The 17,178-nt window shown below is 61.0% G+C and overlaps 1 protein-coding gene and 1 long non-coding RNA gene across 6 annotated transcripts in view; one reads left to right on the top strand and one right to left on the bottom strand.

Annotated features, from left to right (window-relative positions):
* Positions 1 to 16,087, bottom strand: part of WDR81 (WD repeat domain 81) — an 18,039-nt gene extending 1,952 nt beyond the window's left edge. The window contains exons 1-10 of one of the 4 annotated variants that reach the window (XM_068910156.1): positions 15,792 to 16,087; positions 6,491 to 10,101; positions 6,033 to 6,140; positions 5,670 to 5,860; positions 3,429 to 3,619; positions 2,959 to 3,124; positions 2,619 to 2,784; positions 1,565 to 2,263; positions 1,246 to 1,391; positions 869 to 1,048 (exon numbers count right to left, since the gene is read on the bottom strand). In XM_068910156.1, the coding sequence (XP_068766257.1) occupies positions 869 to 1,048; positions 1,246 to 1,391; positions 1,565 to 2,263; positions 2,619 to 2,784; positions 2,959 to 3,124; positions 3,429 to 3,619; positions 5,670 to 5,860; positions 6,033 to 6,140; positions 6,491 to 10,101; positions 15,792 to 16,087 (5,754 nt within the window). Of the gene's footprint in view, positions 1 to 868; positions 1,049 to 1,245; positions 1,392 to 1,564; positions 2,264 to 2,618; positions 2,785 to 2,958; positions 3,125 to 3,428; positions 3,620 to 5,669; positions 5,861 to 6,032; positions 6,141 to 6,490; positions 10,102 to 10,831; positions 10,902 to 11,804; positions 12,020 to 13,887; positions 14,024 to 15,791 lie in introns of those variants that run through there. The other 3 variants (XM_068910160.1, XM_068910158.1, XM_068910159.1) reach the window with 3 other exon arrangements.
* On the top strand, positions 14,571 to 17,178 carry LOC138061222 (uncharacterized). 2 transcript variants are annotated; one of them, XR_011134912.1, is made up of 2 exons: positions 14,571 to 14,646; positions 16,773 to 17,178. It is a non-coding gene; the product is annotated as an uncharacterized lncRNA (long non-coding RNA). The 2 variants fall into 2 exon arrangements; XR_011134911.1 differs by lacking the exon at positions 14,571 to 14,646 and adding an exon at positions 16,087 to 16,213.

The following is a 17,178-nucleotide window of genomic DNA, read 5'->3' as shown; positions in this document are numbered from 1 at the left end:
ATCGCTGTGGACAGTGCCAGACGCTTCCAAGCAGCTAGTGGTACTGGGCAGGATTAACAAGGTATCCGGGTGAGCACTGCAAGCTATGGGGCTCTCTTGTAGCTCACATCCTCCTCTACCACTGTCCAAGTATCCAAGAGAAGGGCTGTGTTTCTTCTCGACAGCATCCTGATTCTCAACATCACTAATTCATTCTACTACTGCAGTGGGTAGAGATTGTCACATGGCCTCCCTCTTCATTAAACCACCTGCCAAATTATCTTCCTTCTCACGGACATGGAATTGGGGGCCCCTTTCACAGTAGGAAACACTCTGCTGAGGGCAGCAGAAGGCTGGAGCTGCCGATTAGCAGAGCTAGTGAGAGGGTAAACAACCCACAGCAGTGAACTTTGTTTAACCCACATTGGGTCAAGGACACTGGAGCCCCAACGCTGCTCCCTCTGGGTGGGTAAATATGGACAAGAGTTATTCATTAGAGCAAGGCTCTCCAAGGGTGGCTGGCAGCCCTGAGGAGAAAGCAACACGTTTGCCTCTTCACAGGACGCAGGGCTACTCCCTTGCCCCTGCTGCAGAGCACACAGACCTGCTCGGCAGGACCTGACACCCGAGGGGGCTGCTCAAGAACACCCATGCACAGCAGTAAACAAGGGGCAGGAGGGCATGAGCAGCCTCTTAGGGACACAGCAAGGGGTGGAGAAAAGCCCAGAGGATGGAGCAGATAAGCCAGGCAGCAGGTTTCAGAAGATTGCACCACACCTCAGTGGCCTGGTGAGTCTCATGTAGCAGCCCCCAACCCTGATGCCTTGCACTCAATCTTTAACTGCTGTATCTTCCGTGGGGCAACCCTGATCCCATCTGAACCTCTTACCTTGATCTGCAGGAGGTCTCCCTCATGAGCAGGCCACCCCCGCATGATGAGTCCTGTCCTGGTGTCCAGCAGCACAATGAACCCAGAGGAGAAGCCAGCCATAACGCTGCGCCCATTAGGACTGACAGCCAAGCAGCGGATGAGCCCAGCGCTCACACCACTGGCTAGGCGAAACTCGTGCTGCAAGAGAGAGAGTCCAGCTACCAGGGGACAAAAGAACTAAGGGGTCCGGCACTGAGGGGACAAGAGACCTTGGGGCCCAGCTGGCATGGAGCCATTGCCCCTGCCTTTGGACCAGCAGTGATTATGTCACTAAGCACACAGATGCCGTGGGGCAGCCTGAAGGAGGGTGGTTCACAGAGTGACAGACTCCTTACCTGTAGTCCCGGCTTCCTGTGATCAATGAAACGCAGCACAGAGTCTGCACTGGCCACAGAGATGCTGTGATAGGGAGGTGGCATGGTGGTCACAGCTGTGATGGGGACTTTGCTCTCTAACTCATCAAAAGTCCGGAGAAGTTTGCCTGGGAAAGATAGCAGAGAAGTTACAGCAGTAGATGTACAGAGAAGGCACAGAGCAAATCTCTAGTCTCTATTTTGCTTTTTAGCAGGAGCCACCAGGACTCGCTATGGACCTTCTGCCTCTAAAGAGGACTGGGCTAGTACTCTAGTCAGCCATCACCCTTTCCCTTATTACCTGTGAACTGGTCCCAGATGTGCACAGTCCCATCACAGCTCACCACGTGCTGCGATGCCTCCAGCTGGCTCACATAGAAAACAGACTTCTTGTGCTCGGTGTACGTGAACCGTGGTGGCACTTCACTGGTACCATCCCCGTAATTGTATAAGGGCCAGAGGCGGACAGTTTTGTCCTTGCTGCCACTAAGAAAGAAGTCCTCACTGCTGAGTGGTGCCACACACTTGATGGCCCCTGAATGCCCTGAGAAACTCTGTAGCTTGATCTGGTGGAAGTGGAAGCGGGGGTCATGTTGGCTCACCCCAATCTCATACTGCCAGTAGGCCAGCCAGTTCCCACACAGCGTGTGGGTGCTGCGAGGAAGGTCACACTTCAGGGTATTTTCCTCATTGGATGAGCTAGGAATAAAGCCATCAGTGCCAGCACTGAGGCGAAGTAAGCCAAGACCCTCACGCTGTGTGTCCACAGGAACCTGGATGCGATTCCCTACCAGCACGCTCCCAAAGGTACCAGAGTGACTGTCCTCGTGGTGGCTAGAGAATGGTTCGGCCCCTCGCATATCTTGGTCTGAGCATGCCACGTTCTGTGTTTGTTCTTGGCTAACCACCTGCAAGTTCTTCGGGTTCACCTTCTCCAGGTAGAGGCTGGCCAGCTTCTCAACCAGCGAGTGGTTGGGCACAACCATCCTGATAACATCGCCTGAAAAGAGACAACATGGCTCCAAGGGACGGAATTCCCCACCTTCACCCTCTACCATCAGCAAGAGACCAAGGGCCATCACAGGGCTGTGAACACAACACGCCAGCCACACGCTGTTCGCAGCCAAACCAGCCTGACGTCCCAGTGGGCTCCCTGACCCAGCAAGCCAGGCTGAGCCCGTGTGGAAGCTGCAGACTTCTCCCAGCCGCCCTATGCCCTCTGACTTCTCCCATCAGCCCTCCAACTCGCAGACAGAGTGGTGCTGCCTCTGTGAGTTCACGTCAAGCACACGTGCACAGAGCACACAGCAAGGAGCTCTCAGAAAGCTCAGGAAAAGAAAGTAGCCAAGCTGTACCTAGCAAGCAAGAGAAGGGGATGTAGGTGATGTAGGCCATCTCAGGATTAAACACCTTCTGTAACTCCATCAGCACTGCTGGATCCAGGGCCAGCAGCTTCCCATTCGAGAGAGGCACCTCCATCATAGGCACCTCACAGCTGCTCAGCAACTCTGCCGTCAATCCCTAGACAAGAGAAAACACAGAGATTCCCAAGATCAGACACTCTCACCATATCATGAATTACACAAACACAGCCTGGGCTGGACATCGCCAACACCAGTACTTGCAAGTATGCCCACCACATTCCTGCAGCTGTGTGCTGGGGGATGGTGGGAACACGTCTCACACGTCACTGACCTGGTCTTGCAGCTCCTGCAGCAGTGAGAACGCCCCAAAGAAGTTTCTCACAGTGTCACTTAAATGCTGCTGCACCATCTCCTGCCCAATCCGCAGGCAGATCAAGGCAATTAGACTGATTGTCTTAACGCACAGGACAATACGGGCCTGGGCACCACTGGGGAAACTGAAGAGGAAATCCATTACCAGCTTGCCCCACACATATCCTTTTTTCCCTCCTCTACTTGATGCTTCCTGCCCTATCCATGTTTTCAGACAGAAGCCAGGGAGGCAGTGTTTTCAGCAGGTTTTGGGCGATACAAGCTCTACGTATGTGCTATGAACCAGTGCAAGGAGGTGCCCGTCGGGGTAGGAACAGCTCCACAATCCCAGGATTCCTAAGGCCCTCACAGAACTATTCCCAAATCCCCGGTTTTGAGTTGTGCTGATTCTGGCTGAAGGCACAGAACACAGCAAAGCGCAGCACTTACCCAACAGCAGGCGAAGTGAGGGAGCCCAGCACCGGGAGAAGCACCTCCTGGCTGATCTTAGGGAGAATGTCCATGAGCGTGGTATCTGAGAGACACACCACGATCTTCTGAGTCAGCGTCACAGCAGCCAGGAGCCCTGCCTCCTTCCGACTGTTCAGCCGGCCACCACCAGACCCGCCGCTGGGAGCAACCTGCAGAAGGAGAAGTCCTCCAGTGCTAGGGCTCTCTCTGCGCTCAGGCCACCATCTCCCCAGCAGGACACATCACAGGTGATCCCAGGATCGCCAAAGTTCAGCCTCAAAACCAGGCACAGCTGTGCTGGCCATAGCCTGCAGGAGGGGAACCTGAGCACAGACTCTGAACAGCAACTCCATCTTGTGCTCAAGGGGTGAGCCCAAAGAGGAGGTTTGCTGGGCAGATGTTGATACAGGAGAGGAGCTTGGAGAGAATGGGGTACAATGTCCCCAAATTCACACACGTCCTCCAGAGAGCATCTCCCTGCAGGATGTTCCCACAGTTGGGAATCTCAGAGGGGAAGCAGATAATCCTGAACAGACTCAAAGGGTCACCTGCTTGTACTAGGACACCACAGAACATCATTTGTCAGCGCAGGAAGAGAAGCAAGCTGTTACATCCAAGCGACTTATACCAAGAATCAGTGTCTTCATCCCATGCCCTGTTAAGCCTGGATGTAACGACTGTGGAAGAAGCATCCCTGCATGGAATATCCGAGGCACAAAGTATGGGCAAACTTGCTGCTGACTTCTAGAAATCCAGCTGCTGATAACATCACAAGGGAGAAGGGTGTATCGTTTTTTGCTGACAGTGTACCAATGCTGGTTACAGCAGTGCCAAGCAACTAACAATGTCAGCAGCAACACTAGAAGATATCTTTCTAGATTGTCCTTTTTCCTAACTAATGCTCAGGCAAGTCAAACACCAAAGAAAAGAGAGCCAATAACAAAAACAGCAAACAATTCCCAGTTTCCGCTATATTTCTTGTACACCTGCCATCTTCCAGCTCATCACAGAGGCTCACAAAATATCCACTCTGCCAAATCCTGCAAGAATGACTGACTTTTTGTGATACTATTTGTGATCCCCAAGTTTCATTCCTTTAATACCAGGCTGCCAAATGCTGTTCACAGGAGTATTAATCCCCCCCCCCCATCGCCCCTGTGCAATAATTTGAGTAAAAAAGAAAGCACAGCAGAACAGCTGGAGCTATGATTGCAACTGGGTGGAGAATGATTTTGCTGAAAAATGGGATTTTTTCCCCTGAAAAATCTCCCCTTCAACACTGGAAAAACTGACAATATTTTTTTTTCTTTAAATGAGCAGCTGTGGCCTCTTTCCCTCTAAGTTTAAATGATCAAAAAGCTATTGAAGTTTTCCATTTAAACAAGAATCAGTTACCAAAATGTTAGTAACCACTGAAAAAAGTAACATGAAAAATAAGCCTGTTTAAAACATTCAAAAATGTTTTTGATGAAAAATAGATTTGTTTTTCAACCAGCTGTATTACACATTTTCTTCTTGCTATTCAGCTAAGAATTTCAAGATGAAAAGTCTGCAAGTCTTGCCAATGTTTTTTTTTTTTTAATTCAGTTGAAAAACCTCCTTTAACCTCTCCCCAGCCTATCCTCTATCTACCCATACAGACCTCTAAAAACACTGGTTCCAGCAATCCCACAGCAGCCTAAGCCACTCTAACTGCTGATTATCACAATCCCACCCTTGTGCCAGCTCTATTTCGGCACACTCACCCCGCAAAGCAAAAGAGGAGGAGAATATTTTTCCCTGGGTTAGTACACACCAGCAAATGGTCTCAGAAGGAAAGCCCATTGCTGAAATTAGGAAGGAGGGGTTGTGGCAACCAGTGATCAGATGCAGATCCATGGCGGCCTAGGTTTGCTAAACAGCAAAGCCCACGTATACAGCCATGCGCTTTGCTGGAAGCAGTCAGGAGCTTGTGGCTGGAGGCGAAAGTGCCTCTTCTGGCTGCATCAGTGCAGTTCTTCTCAGCCAATGCTCCAGCATGCTCCAACACAGCAAGAGCTGCTCAGCCCACACTGGCCCAGAGAGAGCTCAACTGAGCACAAACTTTGATGAAGGAGGCTCCTGAAGAGGCTGGACTGTACTTTCTGTGCATCCTCTCGCCTCCTGGTATGCCTGCAGCTCTGTCCTGGACACAGCTCTCACCCCAACATGCACAAGAAGAGGAGAAAAAGTAATACTGACTAGGTAGCTGATGTAGGGCAGGTACTGGTAGGTGAGGACCGGCTCTCCGTACAGGTACGCCACATGCACGAGACAGGCGAGCACTGGCTTGGACACCTGATCTCCCAGGACTGGCCGTTTTTGGTAGATATTTCCTGCACTCAGAGGCCCATTCTCATCACTGCTTGGTACAAACTGCTGCCTGGTGGGACCTGTCGAGAGATAACATCACGAGTTGAAGTAGCAGGCTACACCCAAGCCACAAGGCACTCAGCCTGGGTGCTAGGTGCTCTCCGCAGCCACGTGCAGAGAGTAGGGCACACAGCAGGTGACTTTGGGGCACAGCCCATCCTAGGACCCTGGGGTCAGAGGAGCAGACATTACCGATGTAGCAGGATGTGAGCAGACGGAGCAGGTTCCTGGCGATGAACCGTGACGTTACAGTAGGGCCCAGCTTGGCTGAGAGCCACCTCACCATCTTACAGGTTGTGTCTGCAAAACAACAGTCACAAGCAGAGCCTGGCACAGTGCAGATTAGCTATCACCCGGCAGCTTCCCAGACCCTGCCTGCCCAGCAGTTAGCTCCCTGGGCTGGCTGGTTTATCAGCAAACTGCGCAGAGCTGTGCTTTCACCCAGCACCTCCTACTGCAACAGCCTTGCAGTCCTGTTGGGGTGCCCCCATGCTTCAGTGTGGATCTGACCTTTTACACTGGTTCCCAAGCTGGGACTATAGACACCCCAAATCTGGATCTGCTTTTACTGGACAGATCTGCCTCCCCCTTTATTCCACATACTGCTTTTCTAGGTACAACAGAAAGGCTACACGCAAGCAAGGCCTTACCCAGGAGTATTGTCTGCTCTTTGTCATCAGAGTGGTCTGGCAGCTCCTCTCCCTCTCCATCCTCTGGCTCGCTGTTGTCATCAGCCAGAGTGACATCCACAGAGGCACCAGCATCCATGGAGACACCGGCATCCACAGCCAGAGTCAGCTCTATATCAACTGCAGCGTCATCATGCTCTTCTTCCTCATGCTCATCCCCCTCCTCCTCCTCCGAGTCCTCACTCTGTTTCAGATCCTGGCTGCTGTCCATTGACTTCAGGCTGCTCTTGTCCTTCTGGGAATCCCCATCCGCAGGTCTGTCCTCCCCCAGTGACACTTCACTGGCGCTGCTCTTGTCACTTAGCCGCCCAAGGCTGAGTGATTCCTGCTCCTGGGGCTGCAGGGACTCCCCAACATAGAGGCCGCTCTGGAAGTCCTCGCTCTCAGGCAGGTAGGCTTGGTCATGGAAGCTGACACCAGAGGTGTAGTCGAGGAGGTCGAGTGCAGCAGAGCTGTGATCCACATCCATTTTGATCTCCTCCCCAAACACACATGACACCGGGCTGTCCCCTCCACTTTCATCATCTTCAACTGTGCCAAGAAGGGATTTGCTCTCCTCCCGCGAGCTCTCAATGCCAACGAGAATCTGCAGGATGTGTGGCAGCAGGTTCAAGAGGAAGGACTGCAGCCCCAGGCGCACTATTAGCTGGGCAACAAAGCAGTCTGTGTACAGGTAGAACCTGCCATGGCGATAGCAGGGGGTTTCGTATGCTCCGATCAATGGCTTGAGCAGGTATTTATTGGCATTCTTAGGACCCAGGGATTTAGCTATAGGTTCAAAGAGATACCATGCTGCGTAGACAGCAGTATTCTCCTCGGACATCAGAGATAATATGAAGGGCAGAAGAATCTCCAAGCCTTCAGGAGTGATTTCAGAAAGGATACCCTCTAGCTGCTGCCACAACTGGAAAACGAGTTCCCGGCCCTGACCTTCATCCTCTACCTTCTTTGCCTGGTAGGTGAAAATGAATTTGTGCAGACTTGGGAAGTACGTGGGGAAGGGAACAATAGAGCTGAAGGGGCTGAGGAGCTGTGTGGGGCAAGGTGGGGGGAGACCCTGGGAAATGGGTTTGTATTCAAACAACCACACCGTGCCCTTGCCCATCCTGGTTTTCAGAAGTTTCTCCACAGGCACGCTCAGCTGCAGCAGGACGTGCAGCACATGCTGGAGCGGGGCTGGGATCTCCTTGGGATGGTAGCGGCACAGATTACGCACCATTAGGAACCGCTCCAACAGGGATGCATCAGGCTTCGAAGGGCGAATCCTTGGTGCAAATATTATCTCGGCTACCAGAATGCCCAAAGCTTGCATATCCCTTTGGAAGAAGTCTGAGACACCCAGAGGTTGCTCTTCGCATGGCTGTTCCATCAACTGCATTTCGCTGCTTAAGCCTTTAACCAAGAAATTGTCCAATTTCTCCAGTTCTTCCAGGGCCTGGAGTGGGTTAAAGCCTTCAGGAAGAGCGATCTTCATGCCGTCCCTGTCAGCCTGCTCCACAGCACCGGCCTTGCTCCGACGGAGAGGTCGGACACCTGAGGTTTTGCCTTCTGTGGCATATGCAGGGAGGTTGGAGGGCTGTGCTGAAGGCATAGTGGTACCAGGCTGATCAGCAGCTCTACTAGGAGCAGAAATCGAATCCAGGGCTTCTGTGCCTTGCTCTAAATCATCCTCTCCAGTGATGGGTTTCTCCCCAGACCAGCTGGTTTCACTAGGAGTAGCCTCCAGAACCAGCCCATTAACTGCATCAGTCACCTGGCCCTGGATGTCCTCCAAAAACACAGTCTCCCTGATGTTCTGGAGAAGAGGCCGAGCAATGGCTGGAGCTTCGGCAGGTGTGTAGGCAGGTACTACCATGCGCCTGGGATGCGGATGGTCAAAGAGCTGCACAACCCCATAGGTCGTCAGATGTGTGTGGTTGTCTACTAGATGGAGGCAGACGTTCTTCTCCTTGACAGCATCCTTCCCCAGCAGTTTGTATCCAAAAGTGAGATCAATCCAGTGGTGGAGATCCTGAGAGACTTCCCGACTCTCAAGCAGCATGCGGTGGACTTCGATGAACTCCTCATAGGAGCTGCACCAGGATGGCACATCCAGGTCAGGCATGTCAGGATGGATGGATCGGAAGATTGAGGGGTCTGTATAAAACTCAGGGATGCACTCATCTGGAGTCCAGCTCTGCATGCGCTCCATGCTGGCTGGATACTCATTGGGCTCCCACTGGGACCTCACATGGCAGCAGAGGACTGCCTTGGGTGTTCTCCGAGCTGTGTATACATAGTAGGTGATATCTGAAAGGACATCAGAGATGTGATGGGGGACGTGGAGCTGCTCCCCACTTGATCCACCAGCAACAAACGCCTGCTTGGTCATCTCATAGGTGAAGTCCAGTTGCTTGTCTCCTTTGTTGAGACGGAACTTGGATTTTCTTAGGTCCCTGAACTTGCCGTTTTTGGTGGTGAAGTCCACTACCCATGGAAGAACCGGGTGGTAATTGGGGTCTCCCATTCTCCTCCCTGCCAAACTGTTTAAACGCATAAGGTAGTCAAAGTTGCTGACTCGCCCATGTACCCACTGTAATACCAGGTCCCGGAGGTCCTTCTGGCAGACTGTGCAGGCAGCCTCCTTCACTTGTGCACCAGTGCTGCTTTCCTCACTTGTTTGTTTCAAACCAGTTTCCAGATGCTCTTCTTTCTTCTTTGGTCTCTCATACTCACTGAAGTTCACTCTGAGCTGGCTGCACAGCTTCTCATCCACAACCACATCACGAAGGGAAAAGGCACCACAAGCCAGACCTGCCTGGTGACAGGCCCTCATGGCCTGCAGCACATGAAAGAGGAGGAAGAGGATTTTAGCGTGGCTGTTGGTGAGCTTGGCCGGGCTGAAAGTCACAACGTCATGCAAACAGTACTGCACATAAGGGAAGATGACGTACAGCATGTCGGCTGACTCCAGGAGGGCTTCTGCTTGAAGCACGTTCGGGCAGGAGGGCATTCCCTTCGCAGCTGCAACACCGTCTTTGGCAGGGGATGCGCTGAGCGTGCTCTTGCCCACCGGAAGGACAGGGCAGCCGAAAGCTTTCTGGAGGGCGGCCCTGAGCGCGTCCAGGGCCTGCACGGTGGGCGGCGCGTGAGCGTGGCAGTAGGGCCGCACGTACAGGCAGTGAGCTCGGCCCCACAGGTTCCGGTAGTTCTGGGAGGCGACGTTCTGCATGAAGCCGTGCAGCGTCTCCCGGCTGCCGTTACGCTGGTCCGACGGGCCGTGCGGCACGCTCAGAGGGTAGGTCAGCCTGTCCTTCCGCAGCCCGTGGATCTCCACCCGGGTCCAGCCAGCGGGCAGCTTCTGTACGGAGTGCTGGAGGAACGTCCTCACCTCCACGTCGCTCAGCCCCTCGGGCCGCGGGCAGAGGCCGGGCAGCACGCGGCGCTCTTTGAGGCTCGCCAGCCATTTCACGGGGACGAAGGCGGTAACGTGGGTCCCCTCCGCGGCGGCAGCCAGCTGCCGGCGGTCGATGTTCAGGTCCTTCTCCACTCCCTGAAGGAAGCCCGCCATCCTGGCTTGGCCCTCGGCCTCCCTGCAGGAGAAACGCAGCGCAGAAGAGCCGCGAGTAAGCCGGCGAGCGTGGCACGTCCCTGCCCTCCGCACCCACCCTGCTCATGTGCAGAAGCCTGAATTCCCCTGCCGGGCAGATACCACGCAGCAAAACCTCGCTTCCCTCTTACAACCCAGGAGAAAAGAAAGAAAGAAAGAAGAAAGAAGACAAGAAGGAGAAAAGAAGAAAAAAGAAAAGAAGAAAAAAGAAAAGAAGAAAAAAAAAGAAAAGAAGAAAAAAGAAGAAAAAGAAAAGAAGAAAAAAGAAGAAAAAGAAAAGAAGAAAGAGAAAAGAAAAGAGAAAAAGAAAGAAAGAGAAAAGAAAAGAAGAAAGAGAAAAGAAAAGAGAAAAAGAAAGAAAGAGAAAAGAAAAGAAGAAAGAGAAAAGAAAAGAGAAAAAGAAAGAAAGAGAAAAGAAAAGAAGAAAGGCCAGGCTGTTGTTAAGAGCCAGGTCAAAAGAGGCTACATGCAGCTGGGGCTGAGCCGGGGCGGGGGGACGTGATGCAGCCCCAGGGCCGGGGGCGCAGCCGGAGCCCAGGCCGGGGCGGGCGGGGGTGGCGACAGCCTCAGCAAAGGGCCCCCAGCCCCGGGGCAGGGGACAGCGCAGGGTGGGAGGGGAGCAGGGACCCCGGCACAGCCCCAGCGCGGCGTGACCCCACCGAGCCCGGCGGCCCCCCCCCCCCCCCCCCCCCGCCGCCCGGGGCTCCCGTTACCTGGCGGCGGCGGCGGCGGCGGTGGTGGCGGGCCGGGCCCGGCGGGGCCCTCAGCCGCGGCGGGCGGCGGCGGCGCGGGCCCCGGCCATGTTGATCAGGTGACGGCGGTCACATGCGGCGGCGCCATGTGGCCGCGCCAGGGCCGGGGGGCCGCCGCCGCCGAGCGCCCTGCCCAGAGCCGCCCCGAGACCCCCTGGACCGCCGCCGCCACCATCTTGCGAGGCTGGCGGGTGTGGGGCGACCCCCGCCGCGGGGCTGCTCCCTTCCCCGGCGCCTCGAGGCCTCCCCCGGGGCTGCACCCCTCGCCCCGGCCTGGCTGCGGTCGCGGCTGCGCCCGAGGCTGGCACGGAAAGGGCAGTTCCTCCCTCCGGCTGCGCCGAGCCGGCCGCCCCGCGCCATCGCCCCAGGCCGCCGCTCCGTCCCTGCCCCGCGGGCCCCCCTCGCTGCCAGTGCGGCGGGCCGCGGCGCCGGGTCTGGCCCAGCAGCAGGTGCCCGGCTCTTTGGGGACGGTGACGCGCAGACCTGCAGCAGGGCACGGCCCCCGCGCCGCCCGCCCCGACCTCTGCCGCTCGGTGGCCGGGCCTCGCTCGGGGGCGTCGGGTGGCCCGAGGGACCGCCCGGCGCCCAGTACGTCCCCGGCCTCGCTGCAGGGGTCGGAGGGGCCGAGACGCGTTTCGGACTGGGGTGGGGGGGGGGGGCGCAAAGGGAGGGCCGCCGCCGCGCGGGGAGCCCGCTCCGCCGCGGAGGCGACGCCGGCGGCTTCCTCCTCGCCGCCCCCGTCTTCAGCCCTGGCAAGTGGTTCGAAGGCGGCTGCCCCTGGCACCGGCAGCAGCCCCTGCTCCTCTGCCGGAAGAGTGACCGTCCCCGGGGACGGACAGACGGAGGGGGCCCCTCGTCCCCGAGACCCGCAGCTGGTGGAGGCCGGCAGAGCCTGGGCGAGGGAAAAGGCCTCGGGCTCCTGCCCGGCTCTCACCGCTGTCCGGCCGCCGCCGCGGGGGAAGCGCTGCCCTTGGAGCGTTTCTTGGGAGGCCGGTGGCCGAGGGAGCTGGAGGCGGCCCTGTTCGGCTGGGTCGCCTGCCGGGAGAGGAATGACCCCCGGCGGGACGTGGACGAGGCGGCAGCGCCCGTTCTCTGCATCTACAGCCAGGACGGCCCGGCGTGCCGGGGAGCGCGGCGACAGCCCGGCCCCGGGGAGCTCTTCGAGGCGAACCCCTGCTCGGTCCTCGCGCTCGCCCGCCGCCGCTTCCTCGGGGACGGCCCGCGCGGCGCCTGCGGGAGCCCCGAGCGGCTCCTGCAGTTCCTCCAGGCCGCCGCCGACTTCCCGGGCAGCGAGGGAGAGGCGAAAGGGGCCGCGGGCGCCGGCGGGGTGCTCCCGGCTCCGCTCCCCGCGGCGGCCGGGCCGTAGCCACTGGCGGCCAGCAGGACGTTGGGGCCGGCCGCCCCCCGGAGCTGTCACCCCGTGTCCCGGCCCTTCCCGGGTACCGCCGTCCCGGCCGGGGTGGGGGTGACCCCAGGGCGGGGGGGGGGGTCGCAGCGACCCCCGGCTCCGAGGGGGCTCCCCCAGGCGGGTGGGGGGCACGGCCGGGCGCCGGGCTCCCTCCAGCGGCCGCAGCCCGCGCGGCGGGGGAGGGGGATGCACGAGGGGACCCAGGCGTCCGGGGGACCCAGGCGTCCGAGTGGGGGAGGGGGGGGCCGTTACGCAACGGCGGGGCGCGGTGCCTATACATGGGCAGGCGGCGGCGGCGGCGCTGGGGGCCCCCGCGCGGGCATGACGCGGCGCCGCAACCAGCTGGCTGAGGTCACCGTGACGTCAAAGGCGCTCCGGGCTGTCAGCTGGAATCCGGCGGGCCGCGCTGACGAGGCAGCCGGCCTTAAAGGGGCCCCTGCGGCGGGAGCGGTGGACCCCACCGGCGGCAGGTGAGTGCCTGGCAGCCGCAAGGAGCAAGCACAGGGGGAAAAGCGGGGCTGAGACCCCCCCCCCCCGCCTCCCCAGGCGGGCCCGTTGCCTCGGGTGGTTCCCCGCTCCCGGGCCCGGCAGCTCCCCTGGCTTCTCTGGCTGCGGGTGTCAGAGCCCCCAGGCCCTCCCGGAGCCGGGGTGGCGAGGCCTGGGCCTGGGCTCGCCTCTCCCCACGGGGGGCCGGGGTGCTGCGCCGCCTGCGGGGCGCCCCTCGGCCGAGGGAGCCCGCCTGCCCCGCGCAGGTCTCGAAGAACTTTCCGAGGAGCCTCCAGCCTGCCCGAAAAGGAGCCCCGCGGGGAGACGGGCACAGAGGAAGCCTCGAAAGCAGGCCGGGAGCAGAGGGCACAGGCCCGGCTGCCCCGCCAGGCTGCGGAGACGGCTCCCGCTCGCCAGGCCCTTGCCCAGGCGCGAGGGCGCGGCGGCTCCCACCAGCAGGGCGATCCCCAGAGCCGCAGCGGGGACAGGCCGCGGCCTCGCTGGCAGCAGGACGGGCGGCCCCGTGAGCCGGGCCCAGCCCCCGGCAGCCTCGGTGGCCCCGTCAGGCCCACGGCGCCCTCGGGCTGCCCCCTGCGGAACGGTCCCCGAGGCCGCTGGCAGAGGTTCGTCCTCTCCTCGCCCAGCGCGGCGCCGCGGCCCCTTTAAGAGGGCGCCTGGGGCTCCAGGCGGGCAGCGCCGCATGCGGCGGCGGCGGCGGCGCGTGGGAGTCACGTGGGCGGGATGTGGAGCCAGCCCATTGGCCCCCCCCCGCTCCCCTCCGCCCTGCAATCAGCTGTTACTGGGGCGAAGGGCAGGAAACGTCCTTAAAGCGGCAGCGGCACCGCCGCCCAGCTCCCCCTTCTCCTTCCCCCCGAAACTCGCCCCGGCCGGGCCGACAGACCCCGAGCCCCCCCCCCCCTCCCCGGGCGCAGGGCATCCGCGGCGGCGCCGCTCGCCGGCCCGCGCCGCCCCACCGCAGCCGGCGCGGGCCGGGCGCGGCCCCTTTAAAGAAGTTGTCCAGTCATCGCGCGGCCGGCCGGCACTGCCAAGTCATTGGGTTCAGCTGAGTTCCCCCGGCCCCGCCCCCCGCGCGCGCCGATTGGCGCCCGGTGAGGAAGCTCACTTCTGATTGGCCGCCAACTTGGAGCAACTTCTCGGAATCGGTCTGTGTCTCTAGCATAAGCTCTTAAAGGCGCAGGTGGCGCCGGCCGGAGGTCAAGAGGTGGCGGCCGGCGCGGCCCGGCGTCAGCGCCGTGTCCGGCGCGTGGCCTGCCGGGCTCGGGGCCGCGGGGCGGCCCCAGGCGGGTGCCGGGGGGCCGTGCCCGGCCTCGGGGGGCAGGCGGCGAGCGGGCTGCGGCCGGGTCTGCGGGGACTGGCCCTTTAAGAGCCGCCCCCGCACACACCCGCTCCCTCATTTCACCCTCTTGAAAATGCCAACTCACAGCACGCGGGGCATGCCGGGAGCGCTCGCCCGGCGCCGAACTACAGCTCCCGGCATGCCCCGCGGAGGGTCACCGCCCAACCGTTTCCCAGGCAACCGCCGGCCGCTGGTTGGACAGGATCTCTGCCAGGGCCCTCCCGCGGGGGTGGGCGGGGCGGGGCGCTAGCTGTCCCTTCCCATTGGCTAGAGCGTGGGCCGTGCTGGGCCGCCACTGGCGGTGCCGAGCGGCAATCAAGGCGGGGGCGGGCGAGGCGCGGGGACGCCGGGCCGCCGGGGGGGGCGGGGCGCGCGCCGCCCGTGCCGCGAGGCGATTGGCCGAGGGCGGAGCCGGTGGGTGGCTGCGTCATGACTCCGCCAGCTGATCCGAGACGGGAGCCGGCGAGTGCGGGGCGCGGGGGGAGGCGGCGGCGGGGCCGCAGCGGGGCGGCGGCGGGCGCCCAGGTGGGTCCGGCGGGGCCGCGCCGCGACGGGGCCGGGGTAGAGGGAGCCGGGGTAGAGGGGGACGCGGGCCCCGCGCGGCGCCGCCGCCGCCCCGGGATCCCTAGGCCGGGCGGGCGGGCGAGCGGGGGGCCGAGCCCCGCCGCGCCCGGTAGCCCCGCCGGGGAAGGTCACCTTCCCCCGGGCCGTGTGGCGGCAGCGGGCCGGGCTCGCCCCGGCGCCGCGTTCCCGGGGCTCCGCGGGCGCCGCCCCAGGCGGGCGGCCTCGCCCCCGGTGGCGGCGGGGCGGGGGAGAGAGCGGGGGGGCTTGGGGCTGGGGCGCGACCCCGCTCCGGGGGGGTCCCGGTGGGGCGGGCGGGGCCGCGGCCGGAGCCGCCCCGCGGCGGGCGGCGGCCGCCCCGGGGGTGACCTTCACTCCGGGGCCGGGCGGGGCAGACTTTGCCCCGGGGCCGCTCCCCGCCGTGGGCACGGACCGGAGCATCCCGGGGTGGGGGGGTGGTGAAGGGGCTGGGGGGGGACGTCTGGGTGTCCCGCGGGGGCGGGGGGACTGGCTTCACCGCGGCTGGGGCACGGTTGGCTTTATGGTAGGGGGAACCGGCTTGACTGGGTTGGGGGGGACGCCGGGGAGGGGAGGTGGCCGGTATAACTGAGAGAGGGACCCCTCAATTGGGGAAGTGACAGTTTCACTGCGGTGGGGGTCGTGGTTGTGCCCCTGTCGCTGCCCTCCTTGCACCCCAGTGCTGGCGGGGTCCCTGGGCGCTGGGGGGCTTCCTGCTCCTGGCCAGGTTCCCCCCCTGTGCGGCCTCCGGTGCCGGCGGGGCCCAGCGGCTCGGCGGCGGGTGCTGATTCATGGGCCGGCGGGGGTGGAGCAGCGGCGGGACCCCAGCGGAGCCGCGCGCTGGAATCCGGACCAGATGTACCCGGCATGCCAGGAATGCACGGCATCCCCGCCAGGCCCGGCGCCGACCCAGCCGCCCGCCCGCCGCCGCCGCGCTGCGCCCCGACCCGCCGCCCCACGCACCGCCGGTGCCACCCGCAGACCCCTGCCGCAAAGCCCAGCCCGGTTCTCGAGGGGTCTGGGCTTCCCCCACCGCCCCCGAAGGTGCGAGGCTAAAGCGAGAGCCTGGTGCCTGGCGGGATCCCGAATACCTTTGGGGTGACGCCAAGGGGAGGATGCTCCGGGGTAGCCGCGTTAGCTGCTGTGCGGCCCCCTGGGTGAGAGGGGGCCGGCTCTCCCCACGGCGGGGATGGCTGCTTGGGAGGTCTGAGCCGGCTGTAATTGCCTGGGAGTTTCCCAGAAATCGGTCCCCGCAGCTGAAGTGCTGACAGGGCCCAGGCTGAGCAGAAAAGGGTTTTTCCTGAGAGAAGGGGGAAGAAGCGGGGTCCCAAGCTGGCGTGTGGGCCGTGCTGCTCATGCTCATGCTCTTGCTCTTACAAAATGACATGAAAAAGCTCTGCTCCCTGAATTCCCCTGGTGGTCACTTGGCAGCAGCGGCCTGATGAAGTGTCTTCCTTGGCAGGCGGTGGCTGGCCCCCGGCCAGGTGGGACCCTGCCAGCCGAGCTGCCTGAGGTGAGCAGCTGGGGAATGCCTTAACCTGTACCCGGTGCCACAGTCCTGTGGCTGCAGCAGACCCAAAGTGCCGGCTGCCTCCAGTGGCTCTGATCCTTGCCTTTAGCCTTCCTGCTAAGGCCACTCGTTCCTGCAGGAACGAGTTGTCTTATCTCTGTTTTCCAGCAGAAACGGCCTTGATTTTTCTGCGTGTTGCTGGCATTTGACGGGTTTTAGGGCTTGCTGTGGGTGTCAGAGCAAATGCACCACCTGCTTTGGGAAAGGGGAGGGATGGCTGATGCTGAGCCCGGGGATGAGTTGAGGTCATAGCTGTCTCCAGATCTCCTGTAACAGTGCTGGGATGGCTTGCTGCCACGGCCCACTTTGTGGCCGCTCTCCTGCGAGCACCCAGCACCAAGGAGCTTCCTCGAGTGAAGAAGGAGGCGGCAGACTTGTGCTTGGCGCTGGGGAGCGAGTGAGAAGCAGGGTCGGCTCTGCCTGCATGGCGCGAGTGGTCCGGGTGCCATTTCAGGCTAGCGGTGTTCAATCCTGGCTCTGATGCGTTTGTTTTTTTCCCTAGCTGCTGTCTCGGCTGCTGTGCTTCTGGCTAACCAGCACCAGTTCTTCAGTGGCAAGCTTTATGTCCTTCTCTAGTAGCTAAAGCTGCCAGTTGAAGAACTGTTGAATGTAGCCACTCTCTTCTTGTCACTGGGCTGTTGGACATCAGCTAGACCCGTGTCCTGAACAAGTGGGATGAGCAAGTCTGCAACATCTGGTGGATTAACCCCTCTGCGGGCTGAGGATGGGCCCTGCCGGGACGAAGAACTCACCTTGCAGCCACCAAACAGAGCCTCGGCTGTGGGATTGCCAGAAAGTCACGTCAGCGGGGTTGTAAAATGGGGAGTGGGGTGAGCACCATGGGGTGACGTTTCTCTGAGAGAACTAGAGAAGACTGTGAAAGGGACATTAAACTTTGTTTTGCTGCA

This window comes from Struthio camelus, chromosome 16, assembly GCF_040807025.1.
Source record: "Struthio camelus isolate bStrCam1 chromosome 16, bStrCam1.hap1, whole genome shotgun sequence".
In the NCBI taxonomy this organism is placed as follows: domain Eukaryota; kingdom Metazoa; phylum Chordata; class Aves; order Struthioniformes; family Struthionidae; genus Struthio; species Struthio camelus.
Note: the sequence above shows the minus strand (reverse complement) of the source record. Positions and strands in the feature narration are given on the sequence as shown.